We start from the raw sequence: 15,998 nt of genomic DNA on the forward strand, positions 1-15,998 counted from the left end.
ATTTATCTGTATCATAACATTGTCTAAAAATGCATACACTGAGCTCACCATAATATTATTTTCACGACACATACATCACGCATGCGTGTTTACCAGTACCGGAAGCACGTGTATTTTACAACAACGTAGTCTGTAAGTAGATTTACTAATTTTGATGTTATTTACTTACGTTATCACGGATTGTCGTGTTGATAGCTCTACAAACTCCGTTTGATACTTTATATTTCGTACTCTAGTGTGTTTGAGAATCAGTGGAATGTCTGGCGTTGCCTTATATTTTTAATCTGTATGCACCCAGTCCCCGCCAATAAGGGGCACGCAATTTCCATGTTGGCGTTACGGTGGAATACTCAATTGCACATATTCAGTCATAACTAATTAATCAATTCACTAATCAACTGTGCCAGTGGCCCCGATATTCTGCCGTCTAGAAAAAAACTCTTCTGTAAACGTTTGAAACACAAACAGTGTTACTATTAACCAGGTCCTACAGGTCCAGTACACTATATATATAGCTATAAAGACCTATATAGCTATACACCTATAGATTATAGCTGTATTGAGCTATATTTTCTCAGATTTCAAATTTCATTAAATTAAAGCAAAGTCGCATAAAACAATAAGGTTTTTGGTAATGGTGACTACAAAAAGCATACAGTTAGATGTTTATTTGCATTTTTCATAAATGTAAATTTCCGATTTTTTTGCATCATTATTTTTTAAAAAGAATACTTATATTTAATGTTTTTTGTTATCACCTAATGATACAATCTTCTTTTAAATGCGACTTTGTTTCGTTTTCCTTAAAAAGGAAAATCACTTGAAAATAGCTCAAAAGACCTATTTCAGATAGGTCAATAGAGCTATTATAGGTCTTTACAGCTATATAGCTCAATCGGCAGAGTGTACTGGACCTGATATACACCTATAAATTATAGCTGTATTGAGCTATATTTTCTCAGATTTCAATTTTCATTAAATTAAAGCAAAGTCGCATAAAACAATAAGGTTTTTGGTAATGGTGACTACAAAAAAAGCATACAGTTAGATGTTTATTTTCATTTTTCATAAATGTAAATTTCCGATTTTTTTGCATCATTATTTTTTAAAAAGAATACTTATATTTATGTCTTTTGTTATCAACCTAATGATACAATCTACTTTTAAAAGCAAATTTGTTTCGTTTTCCTTAAAAGAAGAAAATCACTTGAAAAGAGCTCAAAAGACCTTTTTCAGATAGGTCAATAGAGCTATTATAGGTCTTTACAGCTATATAGCTCAATTGGCAGAGTGTACTGGACCTGTTAACAGACAAGTTTTAACATCCCGATGAAGGCTTAGACTAGTGCTAATACTTTGTCTTATATTCATCAGAAATCCATTGGTGTCATATGCACATTGACGTTTCAGTAAAATGGGACCACCAGGTTTCCGTGGCAGAGGAGGTGGCGGCGGTGGTGGATTTAGAGGAGGTGGAGGTGGATTTGGAGGAGGGGGTGGTAGAGGCGGAGGATTTAGAGGAGGTGGTGCCAGAGGTGGAAGAGGTAAGATATTTAAGCCTGGAAAAAAATTACACTTATTATACATGTATTTTGTTTAACAAGGCTGCTGTAAAAGGCTGTGTATCAAGAAGATATTTATAAACTTCTTTTTTGCATTTCATATTTAACTGAATTGATGTTCATTGCAAAGAACGCAATCTGCTTTTGACTAGCATCATACACAAAGGCCTTAATTCAAAAATTAATCTGGTCCTGAATGGCTCAGTGGATTTTGAATACACTTGCTATAGAACAGAGCTTATTATTTGGGGAAGTAAAATACGTACAGTATAGACAAGGGTCTATTGAAAGTCCTGTCTGAGAAGTTGACCCCAAAATGAGAAACATTTGTAATCTATTATTAAGCATTAAACTGCCTTCTTTGGAAAGTTATTGTCCTATAATTCTCACATGATTGCAGACAAATTGAATAACGCACGTTAGCGCGTTATGATTAATATGTCAAATTAATATGTCAAATTAATATGTCAAATTTCCTGCTGTCTGTCAATGGGACTTGTTCTTGTGACGTCATGAGAACACACGACCGTTCCTGGCAAGAAAATATAGTTCATGGAAATAAACACAAAATCATCAATTTAATTTCAACAATTTAATCAATATATTCCTCTGTGAGGATATTCAAGGCTTTTAAACAACATAATAACGTATATTGTTGCAAGTTACATTGAACAGTTGGGTTTTTTAATCCGGTAGCACAAATGGGTTACCACGAGGAATGTGTATTGTTATTTTTCATAACATCAATAATACACTTAATATAGTGACGTCGGTCAAAACAACGTCATTTAGTCACAACATCACGAACATGTTCTTCATATCACTACACCAATGCAATTTATGTGAGAATCATGATCTGATATCTTTATATTTTGTTTGGTAAGGTTATATAGTGGCAATGCAAAGCAAATGGAAATATATGAAAATATTTTGTCATGATTGGTTAAATATCCAGGTGAGCTATACAGGCCCTCAGGACCGTTTTTTCCTCTGAACACATATGTTATTTGCATTTAATTTGGCTAAGTGCTTTAAAGAGAGAAATTATTTGTTGTTATTTTTAACAGTTAATACATGTATTAATTACTTTTTATTAGGAGGACGGGGGGGATACCAGGACTATGGACCTCCAGCTGAAGTTATGGGTAAGATCCAGACCATCACTCTTAGAGTCATATCACTCTGTTTCTCTGATTTTTGTAACTAATTTGTAAACTAGCTAGCAGCTAGCTATATAGACCTTTTCTGTCCTTGAGCTAGGGTGTGTGACCTCAGAAACAATAGTGCAGATTTACTTCACATTTTGTCCTTTTGGTCAGTTAAGAATATTTGTTCTCACTTCAATTAATTTATTTCAATTTATTTTCTTTGAGGATAATTCATATACTGCCTGCAAGATCAATCCTGAATTGTTTTTACTATGGATTTATTACAGAGCTGTGTCACTTTGTGCACCCATGTGAGGATGATTTAGTGTGTAAATGTACAAACCAGAAGATCCCCTATTTCAATGCTCCTCTGTACCTGGAGAACAAGCAACAGATAGGAAAGGTGGATGAGATATTTGGATCCATCAAGGACTATGTATCCTTTAACAATGGTTCACTCAGTTCAGTAATTTAATGGTTCTATAAATTACAGGTAAGTGATTGGTTAACTTTGACATTAGGTCAAGTTTTATCAACACTTCATAGCTCCTCAGACAGAAGCATGCATGTTGTCTTCATGTTGGAGGAAAATGGAGGAAAACATTTAGACGGGCAAGTGACCCTAACTTCTCATGTATGATCCGGGAATCATACCATGATCATTTTGGTAAAAGCTGGTGCACTATCCATTACACCAACTGACCATCCATTGTTCAGTGAATGCCAAAGCTAAGCCAACCTACGACCACACTCTAACATATTTGGCTAGATCTGAGTACACATTTCTGAAAAACAAGTTTGAGAAATATTTGAGAAATGATGTATTCCATATACCAGGGATTTATACAGGAACAGAAAGTTATTACCCTTTTTTAAAATAGGGGAAAATATGTGCTGTAGGTGCATGACCTGTCCAGTGAGGCCTGCAGGCCAGAGCCAGAGGGAAAGTATAAGAGGGAGCATAGATTACATTTTTGATTTTGTATATCGCTGTTCATTACAGATTATATGCTTGAAAGAGCACAACATTTCATCTTGAAAGCAATACAAGGTTTTGAGACTAAAACCCATACAGATATGTGTACAAGTCTACTTGGATGGACCAGTCAAGAATCATATATAGACACTAAGAAATTGTTGTTCCTAGGTAGGTTATGTAGATTAGATAAGACGAATGTGTCGTCTCGTGTATTCTTTGCAAAATATTTTCTCGTTGATATAGAATCTAAGTTAAGTTCAAATAGACAAGGGTTTGCAGTTGATATACTAAGAATACTGCAAAAGTATAAATTGTTTGAAGTGTTTAATGATTTTATAACTAACTGTGCTTTTCCGTCTAAATGTATGTGGCGTGGTAAAGTAAAAAATGCCATATACTCAGTAGAGGAATTAGCGTGTCGAGAAAGAATGGCCAATGATGGCGAGTTTACTAGATTTTCTCTTATCCATGATCATTTAGTTCCACATGTATTATGGAGACTGGCATTTAAATTCCCAGCCAAAAGAGAAGCTATACAATATGTCATGAAATTAATTGTAACTATCAGAGGGTGTGAGGGTAAAGAATTATGTCATAAATGTGGCTTTATGTACAGTGATATAGCCACCCATATAGTTCTACAATGTGATTATACAGGAGAGTTAAGAGATAATTTATGGTGTGATATTATAAATATAAAAGACATAATGTTTAGTGTGTACTTACATTCCATGTCTGATTATGATATGTTTCATATCCTCATTGGAGGAAATGTAGAGCATGAGTTGAATTCATCGGAGTTAGATGACTTTCGCATAAAAACTGTAACCTGTATATTCAGAATGTGCAAACTTTACTACAAATGATGTCTTAACCTAATCTATATGTGTCAATTGTAACATTTTTCCTTTTTCTGTATTTCGTATGATGGTCATCTCTCTTAAGTAGCTTTTAAGTAAGTTAAAGAGCGTAATGACGCAAAGGGGAGTTAACTCCGGAGTAACCCTTACTTTACAATACAATTTATCTTTTGAATTTCTGTTTGTGTATTGTCATAAAACATGTACGTAACTTTGTCAATCTTCAATGAATGCATAAATGTATTGTTCTGTTTGTGAATCTTCGATTTGGAGGAAATAAAGAGAATAATAATGGGGTAGTGAATTTTTAACTGAAACAGGTGAAAATAAAGCTGTAGATATAAAGCGGGGGATAAACATTCCACAAATTTGCTTGTTTTGTACAAAATTGATATTTTCTTGCATGTTCATATATTAATGGACATGAAATATAAATATGTCATGTATTTCTTTTTAAATTTATAATGAATATCAAAATCATATTTGAATTGTTTTTCAAAAATGTTATCCTTTACAATCAAAGTATGTGTCGGTGAAACTCTCTGATGATATGAAGTCAAAATCATTTACAAAAGATACAAAGGTAAGTGTCAGTTTATATGGCTGTAGGCTGAAAGGTTATACATCTTTATGAGTTTACTCAAGGTTGTGAAGATAGATTTTGATCAGTTTACCGTAATATTGATGAAACAAAATATCATCTAAAGCTATGTCATTACGACATGATTCTAATGTTTCAAGAAAACAGAACAGAAAAACTCAATAATGAGCCTAATTTGAAAATATGCCGGGTTTGAATATAAACCTTGGATTTGTTGAAGGGAAATATATCTTGAAAACAAGCCAGTTTCGAACATATGCTGGTCTTGAAATTATACCTTGGACTTCTTGCAGTAAATTTGCAATCAATGGAAGACTTGCAAATACCTATAGATATGGAATTTGCTCTTTACAAATCAGCACCAAAAAAAGTTGAATTTTTACGATGTAATGACGAATAGTTCTGAATATATTTTAACTATAATGCAACTATGGTATCGACTGTTTAAAAAGTAAGAAAGTCTCAAAATAAGCCATACATCATTCTTACAGTCTAGTTGGCTTCGAAAAATAAGCCTGAAGTTCTATATCAAAAACAAAAATTAGCCATGGCTTATTTTCAATATTTTAGGGTATTATCTCTTGAAGTAAAATTTATTGATGTACCATGTAATATGGTAAATGCTACACGTTACTTCAAACTATTTTAATTCCTTTCTATCCTCAGTTCTTCATAGATCCAGCGAAATTATTACCTCTTCAAAGGTTTTTACCTCAACCTAAAGGAGCTGGCAGAGGAGGAAGGGGCGGAAGAGGTATACTATATATTTCTATTTTACTAGGCCTGTAGAAGTTGTCTCCCTTCGCCTTAACTAGATTAGTTATAAAATGCCGGGTACTCTGATAATGATATTAATGTGTAGGATATAAATATAATTACCCCCTCACGACCAGGTCATGTAGGGGGTATAGCCTTCCATTTGTACATATGTGTTCACCTTTTACCACCTCTCGAGTATCTTTTCGGAACAGATTTCAATAGAACTTAATCTGTTGGTCAAGTACAAGACTACTGTAAACAAGTTTGTGTGTCAGGGCGTCAAGTCACTTCACAATAATTATTTATGAAAATTGTCACTGTTCTAGCAACTTCATTTATGAACAGATTATGATATACCGTAAAAACCCATGTAATTTGCGCACTTTTTTTTTTAGAAATTTAATACCCAAAGTGGGGGGTGCGTAAAATACACAGGTATAGAAAATTTCAAGTTTTTTTTCAGGAAAAGATCGACGATTCTGGGAGATCGCCATCTTAGATTATTTCCCTTATTTATTATACACGGAACTCTAAGACAAATGACGGTCAACAAATTTATTTATGTCAAACATTAATAAAAGATACATAATGTGTTGTTATGTGAGTTTATGTGAAAAGTATTATTAAATAGGTAACCGTTAACAAAAAAAGTTTAGCCAAATTCCTATGCCAGAGAATCGCCGATCAACTTACGACATTACGTTTCGACATCTCGGTACGTTTCCCCATACTATTACGAAAATGTAGTTGTTCAATTTAAGTTCCGTTCCATGTAAGTTCTGTAAGTTTTTTTCAAATCGCCTATGCGTAAACGTATAGCATGGTTTTTTTACGGCTCACGTTCATGTTGATCTCGCGTCTAACATTACGTAAACACGTGATTGATAATAACCTCGTGAATTATTTCAATATTTATTAAATGAAGCATCGTAAAAATAGTCTGCGTTAACTATTTTTTTCCTTGGAGTAGATTTGAAGAGGATGTTTTGATTGTCCACGCTTCTAGTATAAACATATTTTTTATAATTCCTTATCAGTCAAATCAGTCTGTTATGACAATGCAGTAGGGCTTCGTAATTTACGCCACGTGTTGGTGAGTGAAAAAACAACAACACAGTCCGTCGATCGCGACTGCAAATCATTTCAATTAGTAGAGCTATTGTTAACGGGTAATCACAGAGATAGTGTTAGCTAATTACTGCATTGTAATTTGTAAAAAATATCGCCAAACCACAGACTTAGATAATCTAATTCCGTGGCCAAACTGATCTGTGACATGACCTGGTTTGAAGTGACGTAACCTAAGCTGCCATGATGAGCCCTTCTCACTGATCGTAATTATGATCAATAAAAGGTATCTAATTATGTCTTTCTCCAGGAGATATGCACCAGCGGTTATTAAACATCGAATTACTTATTAATTGATATGTTTTGTAAGCAAGTAAATGTTAATGTAAAATATTGCTAAAATGAATTGATGTATGCCGATATGCGCACACGTGTGTGTCATGTGTGATCAGATAATTCAAAGAAAACAAGCAACGAAATACACATTTTACGTAGTTTCTTCTTGGTTTTAAATATCATTTTAAATCAAGGAAAAAAAATCATAGAAATATATTTTAAAAAAAAATATTCAGAGATCGATTTTCGGAGCATGAACATCGTTTTTTTTTCCAGATTTTTTGGGTGCGCAAAATATTCGAGTAGAAGCTTTTTCCCGATTTTCAGCCTCAAAAAGTACCTGCGCAAATTACACAGGTGCGCAAATTACATGGGTTTTTACGGTAGTGGTCAAATATGAGAACGCCTCAACCAAGTTTGTTTCAGAGTGTGAAAGTTACCTCAGAACAGTTTGTGTTTCAGGGTGTGATGGTCAAGGTCAGCATAAGGCATTACTGTTAAAAGAAAGGCTTAGTCATCAATTCTGAATAGAATTTGATCAAGTTTGATATATTGGCCAACTAAAACAAATCCACTAACCAATTGTGATCCAGGGTGCTAAGATCAAGGTCACTGTAACTATACAAATGTTTGTCATTGCTCTTGAGATTATTTCTAAATGCATCTACTATATTGAGATATAGTTACTTTTGCATTAGAGTATCACAAGGTACGCAGTCTTTAAAATCTTTTAACTCACTTGGCCTGAAGGTCCATGCGAGGTAGTGCAATCCATTGCTGTCTGTTTTCTGTAAACATTCCTTTTATCAATTTCTTCTCTATAATTGTTTGTTAGATTTCAAACAAATTTAGTTGGTAGTATTCCTAGGTGACAGGTATTCAGATAAGTGAAGGAAAAATGGCTGCAAATTTTGGGGAAGGGAAAGGAACGTCAATAACTTGAGCCACTAGGGGGCACTGTGCAAGTTTTGCATCTTGAAACACTCATTATATTTGGACACTAATAATCATAGCTACACTTATATTCAAGATCATAGGGGTGTGTATTATCCAACAATTGATTTGTACTAATTCATACCGGAACAAAATAGGAGTAATTCACAGAAGTGTGTGTAATTCAGCATCAACCCAGTATACCTTTATAATTTGTTTACTCTCTGTTTCAGGTGGACGAGGAGGAGGAAGGGGAGGAGGTGGAAGAGGAGGAGGTTTTAGAGGTGGAAGAGGAGGCGGTGGTGGAGGTGGCTTTCGAGGAGGTGGACGTGGGGGAGGGGGAGGATTTCGAGGTGGTGGAGGATTTCGCGGTGGACGTGGGGGTGGGGGTAGGGGCAGATACTAGACATTACATTTCATTCATTCAGTGTGTGTACTTTTGGGAATACAAATTGTCTGGACCACAAAGTGTTCTCTACGAATGTGTACTGCAAGCTAATAAACTGTGTATGAGTGAGTTCAGTACCAGGGAAATTTAATACATTTTAGTAATATTTTTGTCAATGATTTGATTTTGTAAAAATGATAACGACACCTACACATTTAAAAGTTTAATATTGAAACATTGCTTTTACTATTGTATTCAATCTCAATGCTTTTACCTCTTTTTAAGTGACGATTGTTTTTTCATTTAACTGTCAAAATCAGATTGTGGTTGATTCGGTATGTAGATTGAATTAAATGCTGTTATATGGGGGACATTGTAAAACTATACATGTACATCCAATTTTATTAAACATAAAACTAAACCCTTTGTTGTTTTGTCAATCATTGTATACCTGTCCAATAAACACAGGGGTGTTGTTCTGTCAATCATTGTATACCTGTCCAATAAACACAGGGGTATGTAGCAATTGCCTTGTCCAATCCATCAGTTTTTGAACTACAGAAATCTATTTGATGAAACTTACATGCTTTTATGACAAAACAGTGATGTGTACCTCAAACAGTTTTTGAATCCCAATACTCAAGTTCACAGTAACATTCAGTGAATTGCGATCTCTGTCTGGATTATCGCTTCAAAACCACCGAATAATGAATTTTGGATGAAACCCTATAATTATGTGTATTATGACAGGAAACTTGGATCCAGGACTAGAGTCATTACTTCAGGAGATACACAATGGTCAAGGTTGCAGTAAGGAGTTCAAGTTCAAATCACAATGCTGCCCAGGCCACGACTATTGAACTGTTAGGATATTTTTACACATCTATTCTATGTCTTTGATTATTAGCTCACCTGGTACGATGGACCAAGGTGAGCTTATGCCATACTGTGGCGTCCGTCGTCCATCCGTCTGTCCGTCCGTACGTACGTCAACAATTTCTTTAAAAGACTTCTTCTTCTTAACCACTGATTGGAATTATACTAAATTTGACTGGAAGCATCCCTAGGTGGTGTGGATTCAAGATTGTACAAATGGTGGGGCTGACTCCCCAGGGGGCTAAGGGGCGGGGCCAAAAGGGGGCAATTTGGCTATATTGCTACAAACGCCGTCTTCTGTAGAACTGTGCACTGGATATCAATCATATTTGATCAAAAGCATTCCTGGGAGGCAGGGATTTAAAATTGTACAAATGGTGTGGCTGATCCCCCAGAGGGCTGAGGGGCAGGGCCCAAAAGGGTATTTGGCTATACTGCTTTAAGCGACTTCTTCTCTGGAACGAAGAAGTGGATATCAACCACGTTTGACTGGAAGCATCCCTAGGTGGTGGTGATTAAAAATTGTACAAATGTTGGGGCTGACTCTTCAGGGGGCTTAGGGGCGAGGCCAAAAGGGGGCAATTTGGCTATATTGCTACAAACGCCGTCTTCTGTAGAACTGTGCACTGGATATCAATCATATTTGATCAAAAGCATTCCTGGGAGGCAGGGATTTAAAATTGTACAAATGGTGTGGCTGATCCCCCAGAGGGCTGAGGGGCAGGGCCAAAAAGGGGATTTGGCTATACTGCTTTAAGTGACTTCTTCTCTGGAACTAAGTGATGGATATCAACCTTATTCGACTGGAAGCATCTCTAGGTGGTTGTGATTAAGATTAAAAATTGTACAAATGGTGTGGCTGACCCCCCAGAGGGCTGAGGGGCAGGGCCAAAAAGGGGATTTGGCTATACTGCTTTAAGCGACTTCTTCTCTGGAACGAAGAAGTGGATATCAACCATATTTGACTGGAAGCATCTCTAGGTGGTGGAGATTCAAAATAGTACAAACGGTTGGGCTGACCCCCCAGGGGGCTGAGGGGCGGGGCCAAAAGGGGGGCAATTTGGTTATGTTGCTATAAATGATTCTTCTGCAGAACTATGCCATGGATATTGATCATATTTGGTCGGAGGTATTCATGGGAGGCCGGGATTCAAAATTGTGCAAATGGTGGGGCTGACCCCCCGGGCTAAGGGGTGGGGCCAATAAAATGTATTACTTGGAAATGGTTGAGATCCCCACCATAAAACCATATATACAACTGCTGAGTATAAAGAGAAGAATTCACATTTGCTTCCAGGATGTCCCTAGAGTCTGGCCCCACCCTTGGAGACATAGTCCCTGGGCCATAACTTTAAAATGGTTGAGATCCCCACCCCAAAACTATATATACAAATGCTGGGCATAAAGAGACGAATGCAATCACGATATCAGAATAGACCCTAGGGTCTGACCGAACCCCTAGGGACCTAGTTTCTTTGTCACAGCTAGGAAACAGTTGAGAGCCCCACCCTATCACCGAATATATATACAATTGCTGAGTATAAAGAGATGATTGTACATATGCTTCCAGGTTGGCCTTGGGGACTACCCCACCCTTGGAGACTTAACCCCTGGGTCATAACTTTGAAATGGTTAATATCCCCACCCCAAAACTATATATATAATTGTTGGGCATAAAGAGACGAATTCAGTCATGATATTAGAATTGATCCCAGGGTCTGCCCCACCCTTGCAGACTTGGCCCCTGGGTCATAACTTTGAAAGGGTTGAGATCCCAACCCCAAAACTATATATACAAATGCTTGGCAAAAAGAAACAAATGCAGTCAAGATAATAGAATCGATCATGGGGTCTGGACACAACTCTAGGGACCTAGTTTCTGAGCTTGGAAACAGTTGAGATCCCCACCCCATAACCATACATAAAATTGCTGGGCATGAACAATCTAATATAGCTATGCTACAAGGATTGGCCTTGGGGTCTGGCATATTCCCTTGATCTCATTTGGAGAATAGTTTGCCATGATTGCTTAGGTATCCAGGTGAGCGATATAGGCCCTCTGGGCCTCTTGTATTACTTACCAGACATGTCGGGACAGTCAAGGTAGATTGTCGCATCATTATTAAGTTCTATATTAAAATAACAAATAACAAATAGCGGTACATAAACTTGTCAACAAATCAATTTCTTCATAGTAGGTAAATGTGATCTTTATCTGAACAGCTGACTCGAATCATTGAGGTTTGTGTGGGGTATATCTCCTGTGCTATTTCACATAGGGTTAATACAATTTTATTTGGATGTCTGGATCACATACCAAGAGTAGGTTAATGTAACCTGTATTTTGTATAATTTAAACAAGAGGTTTGTAGCACTCGCCTGGATCATTTTGCCCAGCAATGGTATATGTATATGGCTATGGGTTGAGGATCTCAAACTTTTCAAAGTTATGATCCAGAAATTAACTCCCTAGGGGAGGGGCCAGACACCAGGGTCAATTTTAACATCAGGAATTGAGTGTTTACCTCTTTATGCTTATATGGTTATGGGGTGGGGATCTGAACCATTTCAAAGTTAGGACCAAAGAACTAAGTTCCTAGACCTACTCCCGCAACTCAAATAAAGCTGGTAGTCTTGGTTAGGTGCTATAGTGTCTGCATTGTAACATTCTAGTTGGGTGACAACATATATCATTCACCTGAATATTTTATTCAGTCATGGCAAATTACTCTCTTTAATACTAATTTGTGTATTGAAAATATTTCAATTTGGGCTCTGACTTGGGGTCTGGCATATTCCCTTGATCTCATTTGGAGAATAGTTTGCCATGATTGCTTAGGTATCCAGGTGAGCGATACATCTGTCATTGATGCTGTAGAACTTTGGTGGGGGGAACACCCTTCTTTTATGAAATACTTGATTCCCTGGTTCAATGATGCTTCAATTGGTTCAAAAACAAACAAACCGATTCAACTTCCCAAACACCAGGCCCAGGGATCGTGCAATAAGATTGCTTAGCCAATCAAGTATGACATCACTTTTCATAGTTATTTGTGACTGGTTTAAGTGTAAACTGACGACAATTTTAGACTTCAGATCGTTTCATGATCTCGGGACCAGGTATGCTAAGAAAGAACATTTTGTTGAAATATATGTGAATATTGTTAAAGGGCCCGGGTTATGACCCTGCAGTCTCCAGGGGTGTAGCCAGACCCAGGAGCCAATCCTGATAGCACGAGTGAGTTGTTTCTTCATGCCTAGCTATCATTTACATTCTTAAAGGATTGAGATTTCCACTGTTTCCATGTTTCAAACCAGGGACTTAATCTCTGGCATTTCTGTATTTGTCTCTATGCCCAGCAATTTTATGAGGTACTTTAGGAATCTCAATTGTTTCCATATCGTAACTCCATGAACCACCCAAGGAGTAGGGCCAACTCTGATAGGACAATCGTGTTTGTCTCTTCATGTCATGATTTCAACATGGTCCTTGGGCCAGACACAGGAGTTTGAAGTTGTATCAATATAACTGGAACATACAGCCTACAGTATATAGCTCATGCATGTCTGTCATTGATGCTGTATTCCAACCATATTGATATAACACATGCTACTTAAGACCAAACTAGAACTATAAGCTAAAGGCTAACTAAGGCAAAGCAATCCATAGTCTCCCACCAGTAAAGATTTCTTTATTGACCAAGCTGTACACTTACTTAAATATATGGGTCACTGACATATTTCATGTACTCCTTCCCAATGCCAAAACATACATGCAAACCAAATCTTGTTAGCCCAGATGAACCAGTTTTGCTGAAATTGTCCTAGTAGTTAAGGAAGAGATGTCGAGAAAAAGATTTTTCAGAAATCTCAGAAATTGGTTCAGTGGTTTTGGAGAAGAAGTCGAAAACAGACACAATATAACTTGTTAGCCCCACCTGAGACAAAGTCTCAAGTGACCTATTGCGATCGCCTTTTGTCCGTCGTCGTGCGTCCGTAAACAATTTACATTTTCGACCTCTTCTCCAAAACCACTGAACAAATTTCAATGAAATTTTGTAGGAACCTTCCATGGACAAAGGTCAACAAAAATAGTTGCTGGTTTAGTCCCAAGCCCCCAGGGGCTTGAGGGGCGGGGCCAAAAAGGGTCAAAATGACTAAAATTTCAAAAACCTTCTTCTCAAGACCCAGATATGGTAGAATCAAATACTCTTCATAGATGGAAGGGTCTTAAGGTGCTTTACCATAAATTGTGAATTTCATGACCCTCGGGTCTCATGTTTACCCCTGGGGAGGGGTAAACTTTCCTATAGTTTATATAGGGAAATCACATTTTGGACCAACATTTGTTTAATTTCCATTGGAAGTTATTCAATTTGGGTTAGCATTATCAGTATTGGATAGCAGTTTGATGGTATATGCACATATCAGCCCTGACTGACCCCCCAGGGCTGATGGGTGGGGCCAAAAAGGGTTGAATTGACTGATATTTCAAAAACTTCTTCTCAAAGACCCAGATATGGTAGAATCCAACACTCTTCATAGATGGAAGGGTCTTAAGGTTTATGACCCTGGGGTCTCGCGTTTACACCCTGGGGAAGGAGGGGGGAGGCGGCAAAATTTATTATGGTTTATAATGGCAAATGATACTTTGAATATTACATGTTAATAACTTGATTGGAATTATAACCTTGAGTTGACAGTTTGAATAAGGTGGTTTTATTGTTTTTTGTCACTTTGAATAATATTTCTGTACATGTTAAAAACAAAATCAACTCTCTGTATAAATATATCAGGTGACCGTTAAGGCCCATGGACCTCTTGTTTAACAAAGGGCCATAACTCCTTTTAAAAGGGTTGGAATGAAAAAGGTACTACTTAGATGCATAACATCAGGGGGCAGTTACCATATCTGTAAAGTTTCTTTGAAATTGGCCCAGTAGGTCAGGTCACCTGAGCTTTAGCTCAAGTGACCTATTGCTATCTGCTTCGTCTGTTAACATTTTACATTTTCAACTTAAGCTGAAATACTGGCAAAGGGTTTTCATTAATATTTCATGGGAAGGTTACTGACATCTCCCTGATCAAGTGTTATTTTTCGAGTCGATCAGAAATCCAATATGGTCGCCACGGCCGCCATTTTGAAAAACTATTTCAAACTTAAAGTCAGTTCTGCTGGGCAGATTGAACTGAAACCTGGTAGGAATGATCGACTCATGGTCCTGACAAAGTGTTGTTATTTTTCGGGTCGATCAGAAATCTGATATGGCCTAGGCCGCCTTTTTGAAAAACTATTTCAAACTTAAAGTCAAGTTCTGCTGGGTCGATTGAACTGAAACCTGGTAGGAATGATCGACTCATGGTCCTGACAAAGTGTTGTTATTTTTCGGGTCGATCAGAAATCCAATATGGCCGACACAGCCGCCATTTTGAAAAACTATTTCAAATTTAAAAGTCAAGTTCTGCAGGGCCGATTGAACTGAAACTTTGTAGGAATGATCGACTCATCGTCCTGACAAAGTGTTGTTATTTTTCGGGTCGATCAGAAATTCAATATGGCCGCCATTTTCAAAAAAGTATTTCAAACTTAAAAACAAGTTCTAATAGGCCGATTTAACTGAAACTCGGTCTAGGAATGATCAGCTCATGGTCCTGACAAACTTAAGTTAACGTTATACTTAACTATTTTGTACTGAAATTGGTACATATTTCAACAACAAAAATAAATACTGTAGGACTCAGGTGACCGTTTAGGCCCATGGGCCTCTTATTCAACAAAGGGCCATAACTCCATAAACAAGAGACCTAATGGGCCTGCATCACACTTGGTATTAACTACACTTGTTACCTTAAAAGTGATCTAAAGCTACAAACAAAATATCAGTATTTATGACTATAAGTCATCCAAAAGAACCTGTTAAAAGATTTGAAAACATTTAACCCCTGTGAGCTTGAAAGTCGAACAAGGTCATTACGTTGAATATGCTACTTGCCAAATATCACCACACTAGACCTTTTTATTGAGATTATGTCATTGAAAGGTTTATATCATCTTGGGCCTTTTGGTTATTCAGAAAAAATTGGGGGGGTTTTCCCAGAGAATTGCCCCCTGTATTCTTGAATATGAGTGAAGGTCATTCATTTGAACAAACTTGGTAGCCCTTCATCGCAGCATGCTACTGGCCAAATATCATCACCTGGGCATTTTGGTTATTAAGAAGTTGTTTAAAGTAAAATCTTCACACTGCCCTTCAGGCCAGGTGAGCTTAAAAGGGTTGGGGAAAAAAATAAGTGAATGCATAATATCGGGTGGTAGTTATCATATCTGAAAACTTTCGTTAAAATTGGGCCATTACTTTAGAAGGAGTTGTCCGGACAAACTTTTTCTATGGATGGACGGACGGACAAGCTGATTCCAGTTTACCCCACTAACTTCATTGCAGGGGGTATAATGAGCTAACAAGCAGAACACATATACCTCCAACAGA

General features: G+C 37.1%; 1 protein-coding gene across 2 annotated transcripts; it reads left to right on the forward strand.

Annotated features, from left to right (window-relative positions):
* The first annotated feature begins 42 nt into the window (after positions 1-42).
* On the forward strand, positions 43-9,055 carry LOC110450410 (H/ACA ribonucleoprotein complex subunit 1-like). Of its 2 annotated transcripts, none has more exons than XM_021497897.1 (7): positions 43-132; positions 1,411-1,544; positions 2,660-2,707; positions 2,998-3,146; positions 5,073-5,132; positions 5,817-5,904; positions 8,480-9,055. In XM_021497897.1, exons 2-7 carry the CDS (start codon positions 1,415-1,417, stop codon positions 8,650-8,652), a joined length of 648 nt encoding a protein of 215 aa, XP_021353572.1. In that variant the 5' UTR covers positions 43-132; positions 1,411-1,414; the 3' UTR covers positions 8,653-9,055. The 2 variants fall into 2 exon arrangements, with proteins under 2 accessions (XP_021353572.1, XP_021353573.1); XM_021497898.1 differs by having other exon boundaries at positions 8,507-9,055.
* The last annotated feature ends 6,943 nt before the right edge of the window (positions 9,056-15,998 follow it).

Source organism: Mizuhopecten yessoensis, unplaced genomic scaffold, assembly GCF_002113885.1.
Source record: "Mizuhopecten yessoensis strain PY_sf001 unplaced genomic scaffold, ASM211388v2 scaffold5209, whole genome shotgun sequence".
Classification (NCBI taxonomy): domain Eukaryota; kingdom Metazoa; phylum Mollusca; class Bivalvia; order Pectinida; family Pectinidae; genus Mizuhopecten; species Mizuhopecten yessoensis.

Excerpts from the sequence above, each read along its gene's own strand:
- LOC110450410 (XM_021497897.1), top strand. The coding sequence starts at position 1,415 with ATGGGACCACCAGGTTTCCGTGGCAGAGGAGGTGGCGGCGGTGGTGGA. Across the intron at positions 1,545-2,659 it reads TGGTGCCAGAGGTGGAAGAG|GAGGACGGGGGGGATACCAG; the intron begins GTAAGATATTTA and ends ACTTTTTATTAG. Across the intron at positions 5,905-8,479 it reads AGGAGGAAGGGGCGGAAGAG|GTGGACGAGGAGGAGGAAGG; the intron begins GTATACTATATA and ends TCTCTGTTTCAG.